The following is a 17,994-nucleotide window of genomic DNA, read 5'->3' as shown; positions in this document are numbered from 1 at the left end:
CCCCAAACAAGTCAAAGAGCAGTTAGACTGGTTTGAGATGGGCTTTTTTTTCCTGTTCTCATTCACTTGTTCTTAAGCCTTTAGAATCCATAGAATACACATAGAAAATACATTCCCAGCATGCACTGCTGCTTTTACCCATGATGCCCTGGTTTCATCTATCCCAGGCTGCAGTGCACCACCACCCCTTTGTGTCCTGATTGCCATCTCTGGATGATGGTTATGAAGGAGAGGGAAGGACAGAATTGGGGTATTAGAGTAATGAAGAACAGTTTCCTGAGTATTTAAGCAGATCTAATCCCCACCCCTCATGCTTCTTAAGATTTCCTAACTTGTTCAAAAGATTGTTTTCTACTTGTGTGACAAAATAAATTCTAAGATAGTACTCCTAAATTTGTGGAATAGCTGTCTGGTATTTAAGGTCTGAACCCAATTCTGGGTCTCTGAGGCTGGAGTCGGCCAGAAGGACAGGTAAGAAGTGTCCCTCCTTTTATGGTAAGTTCTGGTGGTTCAAATCCTGGCTTGTTTTTCTTAGTCTGACTCCATTATTTCTAGAGATTCCTCTTATGTTCTGATCTTCTACCTGTAGCCTTGTGGCTTAGTATTTGGAGTTTTTACCTGTTTTTAAATGACTTCATGGGCTGCTGTATGGATTACGTCCCCCTCCTTTTTTTTTTTTTTTTTTTTTGTCCTTTAAAAAATAGTAGTTGGGTTGGGGATATAGCTCAGTTGGTAAGAGTGCTTGCCTTACATGAGCAAGACCCTGGGTTCCATCCCCAGTACCACATGAGGGAAGAAAGGTTAGTAAAATGTGCCATCTTAACCATTTTTGTGTGAGCATATTGGTAGCGTTAATACATTCACACTGTTATGCAACTGATCTCCAGTGCTCTTTCGTTTTGCAAAACAGAAGCTCTGTATCCATCAAACAGTGACTCCCTCCTCTTCCCACCCACTCTCTAGCCCCAGCACCAAATTCTACTTTCTGCTGTTTAAAATTTTTCTATTTTTAGGTGGTTATGGAATTTACTCTTGGTGAAATTTGCTTTCTGAATGTCTGAACAGTCACTCAGTCATTCATCAAATATATAGCAGGCACGTACTCTGCTAGATCATGTTTAGGTACTGGAATCACAGCCATGAGCCCAGGGCACTGTTGTCTCTGCTCTCAAGGAGCTGGCATTCCAGAAAGGAGAGAAAATAACAGAAGTAGATGAGCGAGTCCTGTGAAGAGAGTCAGCAGCCATAGGACAGCTCTCCTATGGCTGGAAGGGTCCTAGCAGGCCTCTCTGAGCAAGCGATGCTGAGTTGACCCACAAGACCACCTCCTGCCTGCAGCAGGGCTGAATGAAGGAACAGCATGTATGATGGCTTTAAGACTGTAATGAACTTGGCTCATTCGAAGAATGAAAAAGTACCAGTGTGGCTGGAGCTTAGTGGCACAGGGAGAGGGGAATGAGTGAGGCTGGTAGGCTTTCTGGCTAGAGAGGAAAGCCAGACAGTTTGGATTTTATTTCAGTTGTAGTGGGAAATCACTTGAGTCTTAAGCAGCAGAGTTATGTGATCCAATACTTGACATTAAAAAGACCTTTTTTTGGGCATAAAAATATTCTTGGGATGGATAGTACTGCACAGGTCAACACACGTGTGTATGCACACCACAGCCCTTCACCTGCCCCATTATTTTGCTTCCGCCAACCAGATTCCCTGGGGGTGTTAAAAGTTTGGGATACTTGTAAATTTTTCTATGAGTAACTCCAGCCCAAGGGCTTTACAGAATATGATTGCTTTAGGAATGGAACACCTGAGACCCTGAAAGGTTGAGGGTTTTTTTTTTTTTTTGTAATAGTATATATTTAATTTACCAGAAGAAATTACAGGAGGAGTCAGTGATAACATACACGTAAATAAATAACACCAGTCATCATTTTCCCCACAGCAAAATCTTTGCTGTCCCCTTTGTTATATTTAAGGGCTTTTCCCCATTCTAAACAGTATCTAAATTATCCTATTACAATAGAAGTTAGATCATATCATTCCTCTGCCTAAAAATTTCCCAGGGTCCTGAAAGGTTAAGGTCTAACTCGACATGGGTGAGTCTCTATTTCAGCCTCTCTTCTCATTTACCCATGATCCTCCACAGAGGACAACCTCCAGAGTGCAAACCAGCTGAGGGGGAGGCCTCTTCATTCTCATGGTGGAGTTGCTTAGGGGTAAAGAAGCCTGTCTCTATCTGTATATGGGGTAAAAATGGGAGCTCATAACCCACTTGAATCAAAGTGTGAAATATGATATATCAAGAACTATGTAATGTTTTGAACAGCCAACAATAAAAAATTAAAAAAAAAAGAAGCCTGTCTCTGGCTACTCCTGTCCCCTTAATGAGCATAGAAAAATAGTCTGTACTAACACATGGCCCTTAAAAAATACTATTGAAGAAAGTCTTTCCTTGCTCCTCTAAGAGGTTGAAGGAGGTTGTAAAAATGCTCTTGGTTTACCAGAAAGGTGTTTGTAAAAATTCTTGTTAGAAAAGATGTTGATCCTGAGTGATGGGGCTTTCTGCCACGTGCGGTACATGGGCCATGTCTGATGACCGGGACAGTGTTTTGAAACCAACCACAGGCATGTTTTCTAAGCCATGATGATTATGGCCAATGGCATTTAAACCACAGAGTGGCCTCTTTGATGAAATCTGACCTCTGGCTTTTATCATAAATATTTAAAAATATAGGGACTGGGGATATAGCTCAGAATGCTTTCCTTACATGCACAAGGCCCTGGGTTCAATCTCTAGCCCACACACAAAATGTGTGTGTGTATGTGTATGTGTATATATATATATTTGAAAAAATGCATAAGAAAAACGTCTTTATCTGGTGTTGGTAAAACAAATGTTTCTGCTCAGAGTTTGGAAGAAAAACAAATTGATTCTGATCCTGGTATTAAACAGAAATGAGCTGGTAATTACACGATCACAATCTCTCCGTCGTGGTGCCTCATTCCAAACAAACCTCACCCTGTGCCACCCTGGGTCCATTTTAAGCAGGTGAGGTAGCGCTATTTCACAAGTTATAAACGTTTCATTTGGATACTTTCAATACTTGGCATCATTCTAGGTCTTTATTTCAGAGAACGTCCTGGGATGGCACGGGCCCAAGTCACATTCCACAGAGCAGCTGAAAAATGGGACACTTGGTTCTTTGCCATCAGCCAGTGCCAACATAACCTGGGCCGTTTTACCAAACTCCACTGAAGATGAACAAACTTTCCCGCCAGAGCCAGAGGTAAGCGAGCTGTCCTCTTAGTGCATTCATGGCTTGTGGTATCTATTGCTTGTTCAGAAATCTAGTGATTATATTTGTAACTTGCTCATCTTTGTTAAGAGGAGACAAATTACCAAACGGAAGAATTGCCCAGAGACAAAATCAGCTCTGTGCAGAGCCTGGCACTCTCCTGTGGTGTCTGGCAGTTGCCGTGGGTGAATTGTGATCCTATCCGTGAGGAATCTCCTATTTTCATTGAAATGGGAGTCCTTCTAACTTCAAGTGGGAGAAATCCTAACAGACCCATGATAAACAATGCCTATTGACTTGATGGGAGCAGTTACAATATATTGTGTCGCTCCCCCAAATAATGGCTTCTTTGTGTGGTTTGTGCTGATCCAAGCTCCTGCCTCACATGCTCGATTCCTGCATGCTACTGAACCAAGCCTGGGTCGTGGGTGGTGGTGGAAGCTCGGGGGAGGTGTTGAGCCATGGCCTGGGTGCAGACTGCAGAGGATGAGTGCCTGCCTGGTCATAGAGGAGCAGCCCCTGCAGATCCTGACCACCAGCGAGGCTCCCCCAGGCTCCACACCGTCGCCATCTGTCATCACGGCTGGCTCTCCTAACTCTTGACTCTCGGGGCAGGTGGAAGGAAGCCAAATGCAGTGATTCCTTTTGCCAGTTTCACTCTGTGTCCTGAGTGGATTTGGGTTTCGTTTTTCCTGCGATGCACATTTGATTTTGAGATAGCCCGGTTCTAGAGACTGAGACCCACTTTAAACCATTTGTTAGAGGTGGGTTACTTAAATCAAAATCATTTTTAGCCTGAAAATGATGAGACACTTCACAATATCTGTTATAAGGTGGAAAGTCCTGCTGGAGTTTCTTCCATCAAATAGTCCTGGTTATCCATTGAACTCCCCCCCCCCCCCCCAGGCTTCATGTGATTATATTCTCTGGCTGTGACCTAGTAGCATGGCTGTCACAAAGGCAGTATCAGTCTGTCTACAAATGTTTCATTAGCTTCTTCAAGGGACCTTAGCCGGAGTGCGGAGCAAGTAGCGAGTGTGGATTTTGAAAGGTATTTGGCTTGTAACTGTGCAAGGAGTTTCAGGCTGAAAAACCCATATAGCTGATGTTTAAGTGAATTGCAAGGTAGGTGGGTGAGTGTGAATGGCAGGAGGCTTGCTGTCTCATTTTGGAGACTGGGTGGGTTGGCATTTGAGGATGGGGTGACTGAATGTTAAAGCATTTGGAAAAAAAAAACAATATCTTTCATTCTCCTCCCCCAAAAAAGAACTTGGGTGGGGGGGGTGTTTCATACCATAATTAACATATTTAAAGGCTCACTTTAGTGAGAAATTGGAGGAGTAGAGTAGGAAGATATTAGATCTTTAGTGATCGATCATCTTTTAGTTCCTCATCCCCAGTACCATCCTTGGGCGAAACCTAATGGGCTACGACCTGATAAACATACTTGTTGGGGCTGGTGATATTCCCTGCTCTGCATTTCCTCAATGTTTCTCCTGCTTTCTTCTGATGGTTCTTCGACCCTTGGGTGTTGAGAGGCCAGGTCTGTTGTTTTTACCTAAAATTATTGCCTACTTTGCTGTGCCCGTCAGTAGCATTGGCAGAGGATAGCATGTAATTATTCATCAGAAATAACTAGCTCCCAAGTTCAACTTTTAATAAATATCCTAAAGGAGAAAAGCGTTTTCCATTAAGTTAGGAATAGTAATTAATTTGTGGTGGTGGTTGTTGCTGCCCTTTATTCCTTTGTCAAGCAATGTAAGATAGCATTCAACGATTCCTTCTAGCAGTGAGAGACTCACGGGTATGATGGTGTTTTGATGGTTTCCTGAGAAGGGATAATTAGAGTTCTTTTGCAAAGAGTTCCCTCATTTTTGCTAATGACAATTCTGATAGTCGGATTTCTAAACCCAAACAGCTACTGTTGTTTGGATGCTATTTTTCTTTTTAGGTGCTTGGTCTTGCCGCGCCCCCCACCTTTTTTTTTTTTTTTTTTTGGTCTTCATATTTGAAGAAGCTTAGCAAAATTTATCCAGTAGTTTTTCTTGTCAGAAAAAAGGAAAATGTGCTGGGCACAGTGGTACATGCCTGTAATCCCAGCAACTCAAGGGACTGAGGCAGGAGGATTGCAAGTTCAAAGCCAGCCTCAGTAACTTAGCATAGGCCCTAAGCACCTTAGCAAGACCCTGTCTCAAAAATGGGCTGGGGATGTGACTGAATGGTAAAAGCCCTCTGGGTTCAATCCCCAGTACGCTTCCCCTTGCACACACAAAGGACTGTCTCCATAGTCTCCCTTCCTTACACTCTGCAGAAATAAGGAATGAAGTGAAATTCCTAAAGGCTGAAAATTCCTTAGATTACTGAACCCTTTTTGTATAGAGAATATTGTTACTTATGTGAGCCATCCATAGGGAACTAATTTTAAGAATAGAACTGTAGTTATTATATTTTAGCTAAATTATTTTCTTCTGGTTCATCATTTTGATCCATGTTTTAGTTCTTTGGAGGGGTAACAATTAAGATGCAAAAGATACCTCCCCTCTGCTGGTTCTGGCTCACCATTAAATAACCTACATTGGGAAAACAGTGTTTTTAAACTTGGTTTGCTTGATTCTTAACAGAACAAAAGCTTGATGAACAGTGTGTATTAAATATGTAAATTAGAAAGGAGCTGTGGTCAACTCTGTTATTGAATGCAGTAATCTTAACGTTTTATTCTGGGGCTAGAACTAAATATGAACGTGAAATATGTTTCCATAACGGAATGACATAGGACTTTGGTTTCTTCCATTAGTAGAACAGTTGTCCAACTCTGTAACGCCATTGGAAAAGTTTTTTAGGTACTGGGGATTGAACTCAAGGGCACTTGACCACTGAGCCACATCTCCAGCCTTATTTTGAATTTTATTTAGAGACAGGGTCTCACTGAGTGCTTAGCACCTTGCTTTTGCTGACGCTGGCTTTGAACTCGTGATCCTCCTATTTGGGCCTCCCAAACTGTTGGAATTATAGGCATGCACCACCACCCAGAGCTTCATCCTCTTATTTAAAAAAAAAAATTTGTTTAGTTGTACATGACAGTATGCATTTTGACATCATGTATACATGGAGTATAACTTCCCATTTTTGTGGTTAGACATGATACACTGGTCATGTATCCATATATGAACATAGGAAAGTTACGTTCAATTCATTATACTGTCATTCCTATCCCCCCACCCTTTTTTCCCCTTTATCTAATCCAGTGAACTTCTATACTTCCCTCCCCCTCTATTGTGTTAGCATCTGCTTATCAGAACATTCAACCTTTGGTTTTTTGGGATTGGTTTATTTTACTTAGCATGATATTCTCCAGTTCCATTCATTTACTGGCAAATGCCATAATTTCTTTATGGCTGAGTAATATTTCAATGTGTGTATGCACTACATTTTTTTTTTATCCATTCATCTGTTGAAGGGCACCTAGGTTGGCTCCATAGCTTAGCTATTATGAATTGAGTGGCTATAAACACTGATATGGCTGCATCACTATAGCATGCCGATCTTTCCACCCTCTTGATTGGAGGGATTGGAAACCTGACTTTCTTACAGTGAGTGGGTTTCTAACTTTAAGACCAAGTTCCTTCTGCTGGTGCTGCTGGCAGACAAGGTCCTGGAGGCCTGAGTATTCAGAGATGATGTGAGACGCATTGCTCTGGGGGCGGAGTCTCACCTGCCTGGGTGTGAGAAGCTGCTATGTTGGCTGTGGTTGGAGCTTCCTAATGGCTGTCCACAATGGTGTGTCCTTGAATTTAAAACTCTAGGGGACCCCTGGCTTCTCCATCCCTTTCAGTGATTCTGTAAGCACCGAGTTCCCTTATCACGTTCCTTTCTGTTGGAATCCCTAAGTGGGTTCTGTTTCTAGCACTCTATCAGAGCTGGTTGGGCTCTTGGTGAAAGCGCAGTGCTACCCAGAGCCCCATCCTGAGTGGCACCTCACATGTGACATTCGTACTCACCTTCCTGGAGGACATATCTGAAGGACAGATCCTAACTTTAAAAAAAAATTTATATTTATTGAGATAATTCATAATAATGTAACTCACTGTTAAAAATGCAGTTTATCAGTTTTAACAAACTATGGAGTGGTTCTTTTACCTCAGAATTCCCTCATGTCCCTTGTCACTCATTTCTTTTCCTTTAGCCCTTGGAAACCACTGATCTTTTTCTGTCCCTATAGTTTTGTATTTCCTGGAAGTCATGGGAATGGAATCCTGTGGCTTGCAGCCCTTGGAGTGGGCCTCCTTGATTAGCATGGTGCATCTGCAGTTCACCCATTGTATTAGTCATGGCTCTCTACAGGAACAGAATCAATAGAAAGTGTATATATATTTTTTTTTACATATTAATTTTTTTGGTTGTTGGTAGATCATTATTTTTATTTATGTGGTGTTGAGAATCAAACCCAGTGCCTGCACACGCCAGGCAAGTGCGCTACTGCTCAGCCCCAGCCCCAGGAAGTACAATTAAATTTTAATAAAAGGGGGGCTTATTAAGTTGGCTTACACGACCAGAAGCTGGAGAGTCCACAGTGGCCTCCTGCAGGTTGGAGGAAGTGTGACTAGCTGTGCAGTCCAAGAGGCTGAAGCCCCAGAACAAGGGGGATCAACTTGGGATGGAACCCAGGTCTCAGGCATGCTAGGCAAGTCCTCTACCACTGAGCTCCATCACCAGCCCATCTGGATAACTTTAAAAAAATCTTTCATCAAATCCTTCGTGGAGAAGGTGGTAAAAGAACAGTGACGAAAAGGTGTCAATTATTTGAAACAAATATTTGGTGTCCAGACATCTTCCCTGGCCTTAGGAGAACCAGTACTCTTAATATCCACTGCAGCTTGTGCTCTGGATCAGTGTCCACTCTGACCAACCCCTGCATTGATTGTTCCAGAGAGGAACTTTGCCCAGTTGAGCATTTGGATTACAGTGCCAGCAACGCTATCAAGAGACCACAGCCCCATGCCTGCAGATCTAGCAGGTTTAGAGGGACCTCTCATAATGTCCATCTGTACAGAGCACTGGATCAGCATGTACACTAGCCAGTTAGACTTTGGTTAGAAAATTGCATAATTGAGTTTTCAAATGAGGTAGAATCTCCTCTTCTGCAAGGGAGGAAAATTGTTTTAAGAATAAAGGAAGGGGAATTGATAAAAAATACTTTGCTGAATGCTACCCCAAGAAGGATTTTCCTTTTGGTTGAACTGTCATTTTAGTACTGGACTTTTTAATTGACATAAAACTGTCAATTTGAGCCAGCTACGGTGGCGCACGCCTGTAATCCCAGAGGCTTGGGAGCCTGAGGCAGGAGGATTGAGAGTTCAAAGCCAGCTTCAGCAATGGTGAGCCATTAAGCAATGCAGACCCTGTCTTTAAATAAAATACAAAATAGGGCTGGGGATGTGGCTCAGTGGTCGTGTGACCCTAAGTTCAATCCCTAGTCCCACCCAAAAAACCCCCCCAAAACAAACACACCCCAAACCCTCAACTTGAAGTCCTGTAGCTTCAAGTTCAAACCGGCTAGTACGATCCTCTCAAACCTATTATCACCTCCTTATTCTTCACTTCCATGACATATGACTGTATAATTAGGTGTCAAGGATGTATGAGGCTTGGGATGTTGATATATTTAAAAACATGAGATATATATATTTTAATCCCTTTGAAAATGTGTTAAAAAATTATCTCTCTTATAGGTTTGTTCAAAACACTTAATGTACTTATTGGTTGTCAACAGTTTGACCATGGAGTGAGGGAACTGTCACTATCTTACAATGATTGAAAATCCTTTTGTTGATTTTCCTCACAGAATTTAACAATATTAGGAAACACTTGCATTATACTTAAAATTTGTTATAAGTAGGTTACCCTTCCCCTACTACCCCTCATTCCATCAACAGTTTAGTGACATCTTTTCCCCAGGTTCTCTGAGTCATGGTCTTTGAATCACTAAATCTTATAACAAGATTTAGGGGGTCAAGTGGCTAACTCGCCACACACACAAGTCAGTGATAGAGATGAAATTGATATTGGAATTTCTTCCAAGTTGGTGCCCTTTATACTAAACCACCTCCTATATTGGACAGATTCTTTTAGCTGCAAAAAAATGTAAAACCCAGCAATTAGTAGCTCAAGCAGCGATGAATTTAACTTTCTCAAGAATTGTGATAGCAGGTGGTTTTGGGTTTGGTGCCACCAATTGTGATGGCTTTGAAGACAGCTTTTTCCATCATCCCTTTTGGCTTTTATCCTATGCTGGTTGCTTCGTGGTTGCATACTTGTGAATATAATTCCAAGTGTTGCATTTCCATGTTGATGTACCCTTCGGAAGAGGAAGAGATGGGGGCTCCTTCTAAGACACTTTACTGGGGAGGGAAGCTCCCAATACCCTTCCCCTGTTATTTCACAGCCCAAACTGGCTCACATGCTACCTAGAACCTGTGGCTGCTAGTGAGTGACAGGATTCCCATGAGTCCCCCTCCCTTGTTGTGGAGGAGTGCACTTTGCCTGGGATAAAAACTGACGTGGATCCCAGAGAGCTCAGGATTGAGTTTGTGTTAGCAAGGCAGAAGCAGTGATGGCTTTGGGGTGGTGACAGTGTCCACTGTACCATCAAATCTTCCCTCACTGCCCCCAAGATTTTTCTAACGTGGTCATTTCATCTCATAGATCATTCTTTGAGGACAGATCACATGTCTCATTCCTTTTTGGAGACTGAAATATTTAAGTATTTGAATGTGAATGATATCTACTGGTAGTGTCCATGACTAAGTGCATGCTTTGGTCTCATTCTCATCTTTATTCTGTGTTCATTAGTGTTCCATTAACCCTGACAGAAGTTAACATATTGGGTGGATTATGGCTGACACATGCTGTTGTGATGAGAGTCACTAATGGCCAGTGGTCTGGAGCTCTCCAGGAAAAGGATGCTCTTCTCAGTTGGTCCATTTGTAGCCATTGGCCTTGAGCACTAACGGGTACTAGATGGTGGTGGTTCTTAATGGAACTCATCATAACCTTTTAGAAGATCCACTAGGGCATTCCACTTAAATGCTGTTACTAGCGCTCTAGAAGAGGACCTCCCAAGGGAGTCTCAGATCTAGACTCTCGATGACCCAAAGAAAAATGACACATGAGAAGTTGCAGGCAAGGCACAAGTTCATTGAAACTGAAAGCTCTCTTTGGAGGAGAGCAAAGGAAGTTGAGCTGCCAACTAGCTCGAGGCCCTGTCTACACAGTAGAGATTGCTTTTATTCAGCTATGCTAGTTCTCATCTTTTTCCCTTAGGTGGATCTGGGGTTGATTGGCACCTTGATTGACAACTGAATTTGACATTTCTTTATTACCCAGCATAAGCACCTTACCCCATGCACAGAGGGCAACAAACCACAATGCTAATGATATATTAACTAGCAAGTTTACTGTCATTCAGTCCCATGAGATATTGTGCATGCCCAAGATGGAGACTTTTACTCTATGGGCTTGAATTCCCCTTGTGGTCATCTAGCTTTCCTCTTTAATCATGAAATGGCCCAGTTTCCCCTCACAATAAGGGCCATCAGGTGGAGGGAGGGGTGAGGGCTGAGGGCCTTAGCTGGAGTTACAAGCCCTTAAAGGGTGGCCTTCCCCATTCCCTATCTCCCGCCTAACACTGGTGCTACAGGAATGAGGGGATGATTTGATCATTTGGATTTCTTCCAGCTGTTGGTCTTCAGGGAAAGTGGTCCATCCTTCCAGGAAATGTGGAGGATACATCTAGCTGTCAGACCTCAGGACTCAAAAGTCACAAGGACCCAACTTATGATGTATGCTTGAAAATACAGGACTCGCTCTTTGCTCTGTGACCAGTATGCACGTCAGTCATCATCTATTTGCTTATTCGTTTATTCATTCAGTGGATGCAGTTGAGCTCCTGTATGCACTGGGCATTGAATGGAGCCTTGCTTAGTTTAGTAGATTTTCACAATCCAGTTTTGAGATTTCACAATAGTCATGTTTGTATCATGAAAATTAGAAACTGGAGAAATGGCTCTTAGCCAAGGAACGTTCCTGAGGTTCAAGACTCTGTAGGCTCTGGTAGTATGTGGTTGTTGGTCTACTTGTGGCTTCATAAGTAGAGGTAACCATCTGTGAGATGACCTGGAATTCAAACATGTTTTTTCTGGTACTCAGATAGGCTGTAATTGTGCTTCCCATGGTTAAGAGCTCCTTGCAATCTTTTAAGATAGCATTTTTCTGCCCTCTATTTTTTGATTCTGGGGATGGAGCCAGAGCCTGATGCATACCAGGCAAATGCTTTCCCACCAAGCTGTACACCAGCCCCTTCCTTCTCTAACAGCTCAACAACATAACCTCACACAACTAAGCCCAGTGAGCATTTTTTTCAAAAACCCCCTTGGACTGGGCTTTTGACAGCTTTCTTGAACTCCTTGACTACAAGGCATGACAGGGTATTTTCCTGTGCTGCTTTGGCGGGGGACATTGATTTCAGTGTATGCTACTTTTTCACGGTTTTCCTTCCTCTTCCATCCTTTTTGAGAGTGGTGATGAGGTTTTGTCTCCTTGGCCAAGTGTTGGCCTTTATAAGAGGAGTGGCATTAGTGGAGGGTCCCAAATCATGCCCTTGCCAGTGGGATGTGTGTGCTTAGGGCTCTTAATGGGTTTTGACACTGGGCTTAAGCGAGAGAGTGGGGGTAGCCTCAGAAGTGTTCACCTCTCCTTCTCTTCTTCTCTCCCCTCCCCCGGGGCTAGTGTGGCTTTGTGACATAAACACCAGCTAGAGTGTTGGGAAGGCAGCCACCTTGGATTTGCCATTTGTGAGCTGGATCCCTATGAAAAAAATCAGCACCGAGGGGTCTGATCTCTCCCATCCTGCAGCAGTACCCAAAGGACTAAGCACTTTGAAACTGGTGAATGCAAAGGGCTTAAAGCACTGCTGCGTTTGGTGTGGGTTTCCCTCCTCTCTCCCCCTTTCTGTCTCTCCCCATCATTCCTGTTGCCACGAAGGGAGAAAGTCAGATCTGAACCAGAGGCGAAGCATTGAAGAGATTGTAGCGATGTGGTATGAACATTTTTAGTATTCTGTGGTTTTGGGTACTTTGCCCCTGTAATTGTGGCCCCAAATTTCACAACTCTCTCTTCTTCCGCCTTGCTTGCCTAGACCCGGGAAATCAGACCTCAAATATCAATGAGTTTTGCACCATCTGCCTGGCTTACATTTTTATTTGCTCGCGATGAATAACTATTCTCCGGGTGATTTATATGCTGCCTCTGAAGATGGAAAGTTGATGCTCAGCGATTTATGATCTTGGGGAGAGAATGTTAGGAAGGAAAGAGTAAAATATTTTTCATATACTTTGGGCTTTGCCTGGTTAGTTAATGAGCTCTTGTGTCCCTTTTGCAATCGGAGCTGGCTTTTATAGCATTGCAGGGGCTTGCTGTTTGCTAATTCATAATTGTAAACTTTTAATTTTTCTAATAATGATACATGTGAGCAACGAGGTAGGCCGTGAGGGACATGTACCTGAGAGAGTGATCTGTAGGACCTGAACAGCCACTTCTGAAACACTTGGCCCTGCAGTGCAGTGGCTACTTAGCTGTCCATCTTGTCCTCGCCCTCCCTACATCCAAAGCCCTCCTTGTCCTTGCAGATATGAGCAGAGCCAGGGCCAATGGGCAGACTCTGTGCAGGGAGAGCAGCCACATGTCATATGATGCTCTGTCATCACAGTCTTTTCCTTCCCTCCCTCTGGTGACAGTGCTCTGCCGTCCTTTCCCAGGGCTCCAGCCCCTTTTCTCTGTCATTCACTGTGCCCGGCCAGCTAAGCATGCTGTCCTGTGACCCAGGCCATCCTCTTGGGCTACAAAAGTCCCAATCAATCACCTCATGACTAATATGCATAAGAAGAGTGGCAGAATCCAGCCACGTGAAAGGGAAAGAGGCCATAAACTCGAGGGAAAATGAAATTAGTCATAATTGAGAACAACCATTAAGTGCTCTTCAGATGGACTCAAATCTCCATTCATGTTTCCCTCCTTCATCTGATTAGAATTGGTTCCCTTTAAAAAGAATAAGAAACTTATACAGCTTCATTTTTTAGTTATTTAAAATTAATATAAAAGTATCAAATCTCAACTTGTTATAGCAAATATGTAGTGTTTGTTATAGCAAATAACATAACACTATATTGCTATAACACTACATATTTGCTGTGAATGACATTCTTTTTTGGAAAGAATTTGGAAAAGTTTCAGAGTCCAGATAAATTCCTTTCAATTGCCTATGTACCAAAGGCCAGAGCCAGCTTGTAGTTTTGGCTTAAAAGAAATACACTATGTAACTCAAGGTGAAAATCACTGCATTAGGGATTGATTGTTAGATTGATTCCAGTTTCACATACAGCATTGAGAGAAGAAATGGGAGGAAGGGAAGGGACTTGCTTTTATGTTTACCTGCCTTTTAAAAAAATTCCAGTACAATGAATTTTAGAGCTTCAAACTTTGTTTAGATTGGAATCCTATATAGAAATCTCCTACCAGGGAGTTACTTGCTGATTTTAGACTTTGCTCTTCGGGTTAGTGATTCTTACCCAGGTGAATGGGGATGCCTTGTGTTCTGCAAAAGTGAAGGACAGGTGCACATGGTGGCTACTGAGCAGGTCTTAGTGGAATTCTTTATAAACCTGAGTCCTCACTTCGCGGAAGCTCTTGTTTGTATGCTTGGAGACATGTGTTTCTTGAAGACGCCATCAATTCATAGGTAAGATCCAAAACAACAGTAGAGGGGAGAGAGATGATTTGGATATTGAGTTAAAAAGTTCTTCAAAGTCTTAGAGGTTGTTCAGGGAGGTCCACTGACTGGATTGCCTTTCTGGGGTTGAAATCTAAAATCACCTGGACTGAAAAGCTACTCTTCAACATTTTGGCCTTTCATCACTTTGGGCTGTTGGAGGAGGGCCAGGCTGGGTATGATGTGTCTCTGGAGTCCCGACTGTGGGGTCTGGCAGACCACTTTGAACCAAAGCTCTTCCCATTCCTGCCTATAGGAAGATGAGCATGCACATCACCAGTGGTTACAATAGTGATTTCCTGATGGAAATGGGGTGATGGGTGTATGGGATCATGTACTTCCAGGGTACAGCTCAGTGTGTGGCATGGGACAGTAAATCAGACCTTATTAAGATTGTTCTTTGGCTTGTCCTTATTCAAAAGTGGGAAGTCTGGAGGCTGAGGTTGTGGCTCAGTGGTAGAGCACTTGCCTAGCATGTGTGAGGCCCTAGTTTGATCCTTGGTACCATATAACGATAAATAAAAGTATTGTGTCCATCTACAACTAATATATATATATATATACACACACATATATATATTAATATACACACACATATATTAATATACACATATATTAATATACACATATATTAATATACACATATATTAATATACACATATATTAATATACACATATATTAATATACACATATATTAATATACACATATATTAATATACACATATATTAATATACACATATATTAATATACACATATATTAATATACACATATATTAATATACACATATATTAATATACACATATATTAATATACACATATATTAATATACACATATATTAATATACACATACATTAATATACACATACACACACACACACACAAGTTGGAAGTCTGTTGGGGGAACTCTTAACAGCATTTGTTGTGATGCTGTTCTTAGGTTCTTAAGTGAGGCCCAGTTTGTCTTTGGAGGAGTATCCTAGGTGTAAACAACGGCATCTGACATTTATATGGTGGGGCATAACTTATAAAGGGTTTCCAGGCTGGAGATGGGGCTCAGTGGCAGAGAGCTTACCATGTATGTGTGGGACTCTGGGTTTGAACCCTAGTTTCTCACACAAAACAAAATGAAATAAAACATTGGTAACCTATTTAAATGTCTTTTCCAGATAAAGCTAATTTAATAATCATTTTAGTAATCTTGTGGCTGATGTCTTGCCTGCATTTTCTCTCTGAAATCTAAAATCAGCTGGATAGTTGGCAGTGCTTGCTCACATCAGTGAGCATCCACAGGTGGAAAGCCCAGGCTAATTTCTCACAATACACCACAGATTTGTCCAGCTAAGGAAGTCTGGAGTGTAGCCAAAGAAATGTAAGTAGGCTGTACTAGTTTCCTGTTGCTGCTGTAACAACTTCCCACAAATTTGTCATCTTAAAGTTCCATAGGTTAGAAGTCGACAGATCTTAGTGGGCTAACATCAAAGGTATGGGCAGGGCTGTTCTTTTCTGAGGAGAATCTGTTTTCTTGGCTTTTCTAGCTTCTAAAGGCTCCTATATTCCTTGGCTTGTGGTCCCTTCCTCCGTCTTAAGAAATGGAAACCTTGCATCTCTTTGACTTTCCATAGTCCTGTTTCTGACTTACCTCTCTGACTCCCTCTTTCCCATTAAGGACCCTTGTGGTTGCATCAAGCCCACCTAGATAATATAGATTAATTTTCCAGTTTTAAGATCGGCTAGTTAGCAGCCTTAATTGCGTCTGCAACATTAATTCCCCCCTGCCATGTAATTTGACATCTGCAGTCCAGGGGATTAGGACTAGGTCATCTTTGGGCCATTATTCCATCTCCTACAGCAGGGGATTTGGCTGGCATTTCCAAATATATTGGGTGTTCTGTGGAGATAGGATTGGGCTTGACCTTTGGCTTAAAATTGGGCAAGTTGTTATATTGCTCCTGTTGAGGAAGGCATGGCTCAGCCAGATTCCATATTGGAAGAAAAGTATCTGGCTCTGCTTTTTGTGTTTAGTACACCTCTTCAAACTTGCTTTTCCAGTCTGCCAGTGCTCATCACCCCCGCCTTCTCCCACTGCCTCTCAAGAGCCTCAGAATTAAATCAGAAATGAAACCATTTGTGTCATACAACTCATAACTGGCAATAGGAGGAAGATTTTTTTTTAAAAAAATTTTAGTTGTAGATGGTTACAATACCTTTATTTTATTATGTGGTGCTGAGGATCGAACCCAGTGCTTCACATGTGCTATAAGCAAGTGCTCTACCACTGAACTACAGCCCCAGCCCAGGAGGAGGATTTTAAGTTATCATAAAACAAAATTATCATATTTTAAAAATACACTATAGAATATGTGGAGGAAGTAATAAGTTTTAAAAAAAATCTCCTGTTTTGACCCTGTGTTTTATTTCTGCCTGAAAAGGAGGGGCTGCTGTGTCTCTTTGGGAAATTTACACAGCAACATATACATATTCTTTCTGAAACCTTTTCATACCGATGGAATCACACTATAGGTAATGTTCTATGGCTTTTAATTTTTGTCTTGGGTATCTTTCCATGTTATCATGTACAGATTGTGTGCATTCTTGGGAACATCTGCAAAGCCATTGCATCTGATGAATGCCCTAGTTAGTAGAGTTATTTATCATATTTTATTTAACCCATAATTAACCAAATCCTAGGAGAAACATTTAGGGTTGTCCATTTTCTACTGCAAATCATGCTCCACCATATTTTATATACTTATGCCAATATCTTTTATAGGGAGACTTTCTAGCAGTGAAATTCAGGCAAGTGTGAGAATTTAAAATTTTGATAATTATTCCTAAATTGCCCTCTAAGATTAAGCCAAATTTATGCTCCCTCAGTAATGTCTGAGAGCTGCTATGATCCTGTATTTTTGCCATTAGAGTATCAAGCACTTATTCATTTTTCTTTGTTGTTGTTGTCAATACCAAGGATTGAACTCGGGGGCACTCAACCACTGAGCCACATCCCCAGCCCTATTTTGTATTTTATTTAGAGACAGGGTCTCACTGAGTTGCTTAGTGCCTTGGAGTTGCTGAGGCTGGCTTTGAACTCACCATCCTCCTGTCTCAGCCTCCCAAGCTGCTGGGATTACAGTTGTGCATCACCACACCCAGCACTTACTCATTTTTTTTTAATTGAGAAATGATATCTTGTTTTTAATTTCTCTTTTTAAACTCGTGAATGAAATTAAGCACATTCTCATGTTAGGGATTTATAATTTTGACTTTAAAGCCTTATTGACAGCCTTTTCCCATTTTCCAACCTTATGATTGAGCTCGAATTTTTTCTAAGAATTTTTATCAGGCCACTATATCATGTTCTTCATAATGGGAAGCAACATTTTCCCACACTTGGGGTGCATCTGTAGAGGTAAAAAACAGCGACAATAAGCATTATGGTAGTGGCCACTGTAAAATGCTTCCACACAAAGATCCCTTGTCTTGAGTCACTTTGAGGGTCAGATTCCTTTGCATCCTTTCATAACTTTGTATTCATTTAAAATGAAGCCCCAGAATTTTATGTTGTGGACTAGGAACATGAACTTTCATGAGCTACTGAGGTAGGTTTGTGTGCCGGCTGTTCTGTGGAGAGGTGGAACTATGGAATATAAACCAGTGGATCCAAATCTGTCTTTCCTGGAATGTCATCTAGTCAGACCTGCACAGTCTCCTCCCTGAGAACATGGAGACATCTTTGCCCACTGCTCACCTTCTTGCTGGCTCTACTTCTCAGAAAGAAATTTCAAAATGCAGAGACATTCTATAGAGGTTCTGGTTAGGGACCATCTGTCCTCATCCAGAGTCTGAAGTTTAATGCAGTTTCATGCAGTGTATTAAGT

General features: G+C 41.9%; 1 protein-coding gene across 2 annotated transcripts in view; it reads left to right on the top strand.

The window, feature by feature from the left end:
• Positions 1 to 17,994, top strand: part of Osbpl10 (oxysterol binding protein like 10) — a 266,818-nt gene that overhangs the window by 199,861 nt on the left and 48,963 nt on the right. For both annotated transcript variants that reach the window (XM_027932423.3, XM_027932422.3), the window contains one exon: positions 3,130 to 3,284. In XM_027932423.3, coding sequence (XP_027788224.1) covers positions 3,130 to 3,284 — 155 coding nt within the window. The remainder of the gene's footprint in view (positions 1 to 3,129; positions 3,285 to 17,994) is intronic.

The sequence above is a fragment of the Marmota flaviventris genome, chromosome 1 (assembly GCF_047511675.1).
Source record: "Marmota flaviventris isolate mMarFla1 chromosome 1, mMarFla1.hap1, whole genome shotgun sequence".
NCBI classification, from domain to species: domain Eukaryota; kingdom Metazoa; phylum Chordata; class Mammalia; order Rodentia; family Sciuridae; genus Marmota; species Marmota flaviventris.
Note: the sequence above shows the minus strand (reverse complement) of the source record. Positions and strands in the feature narration are given on the sequence as shown.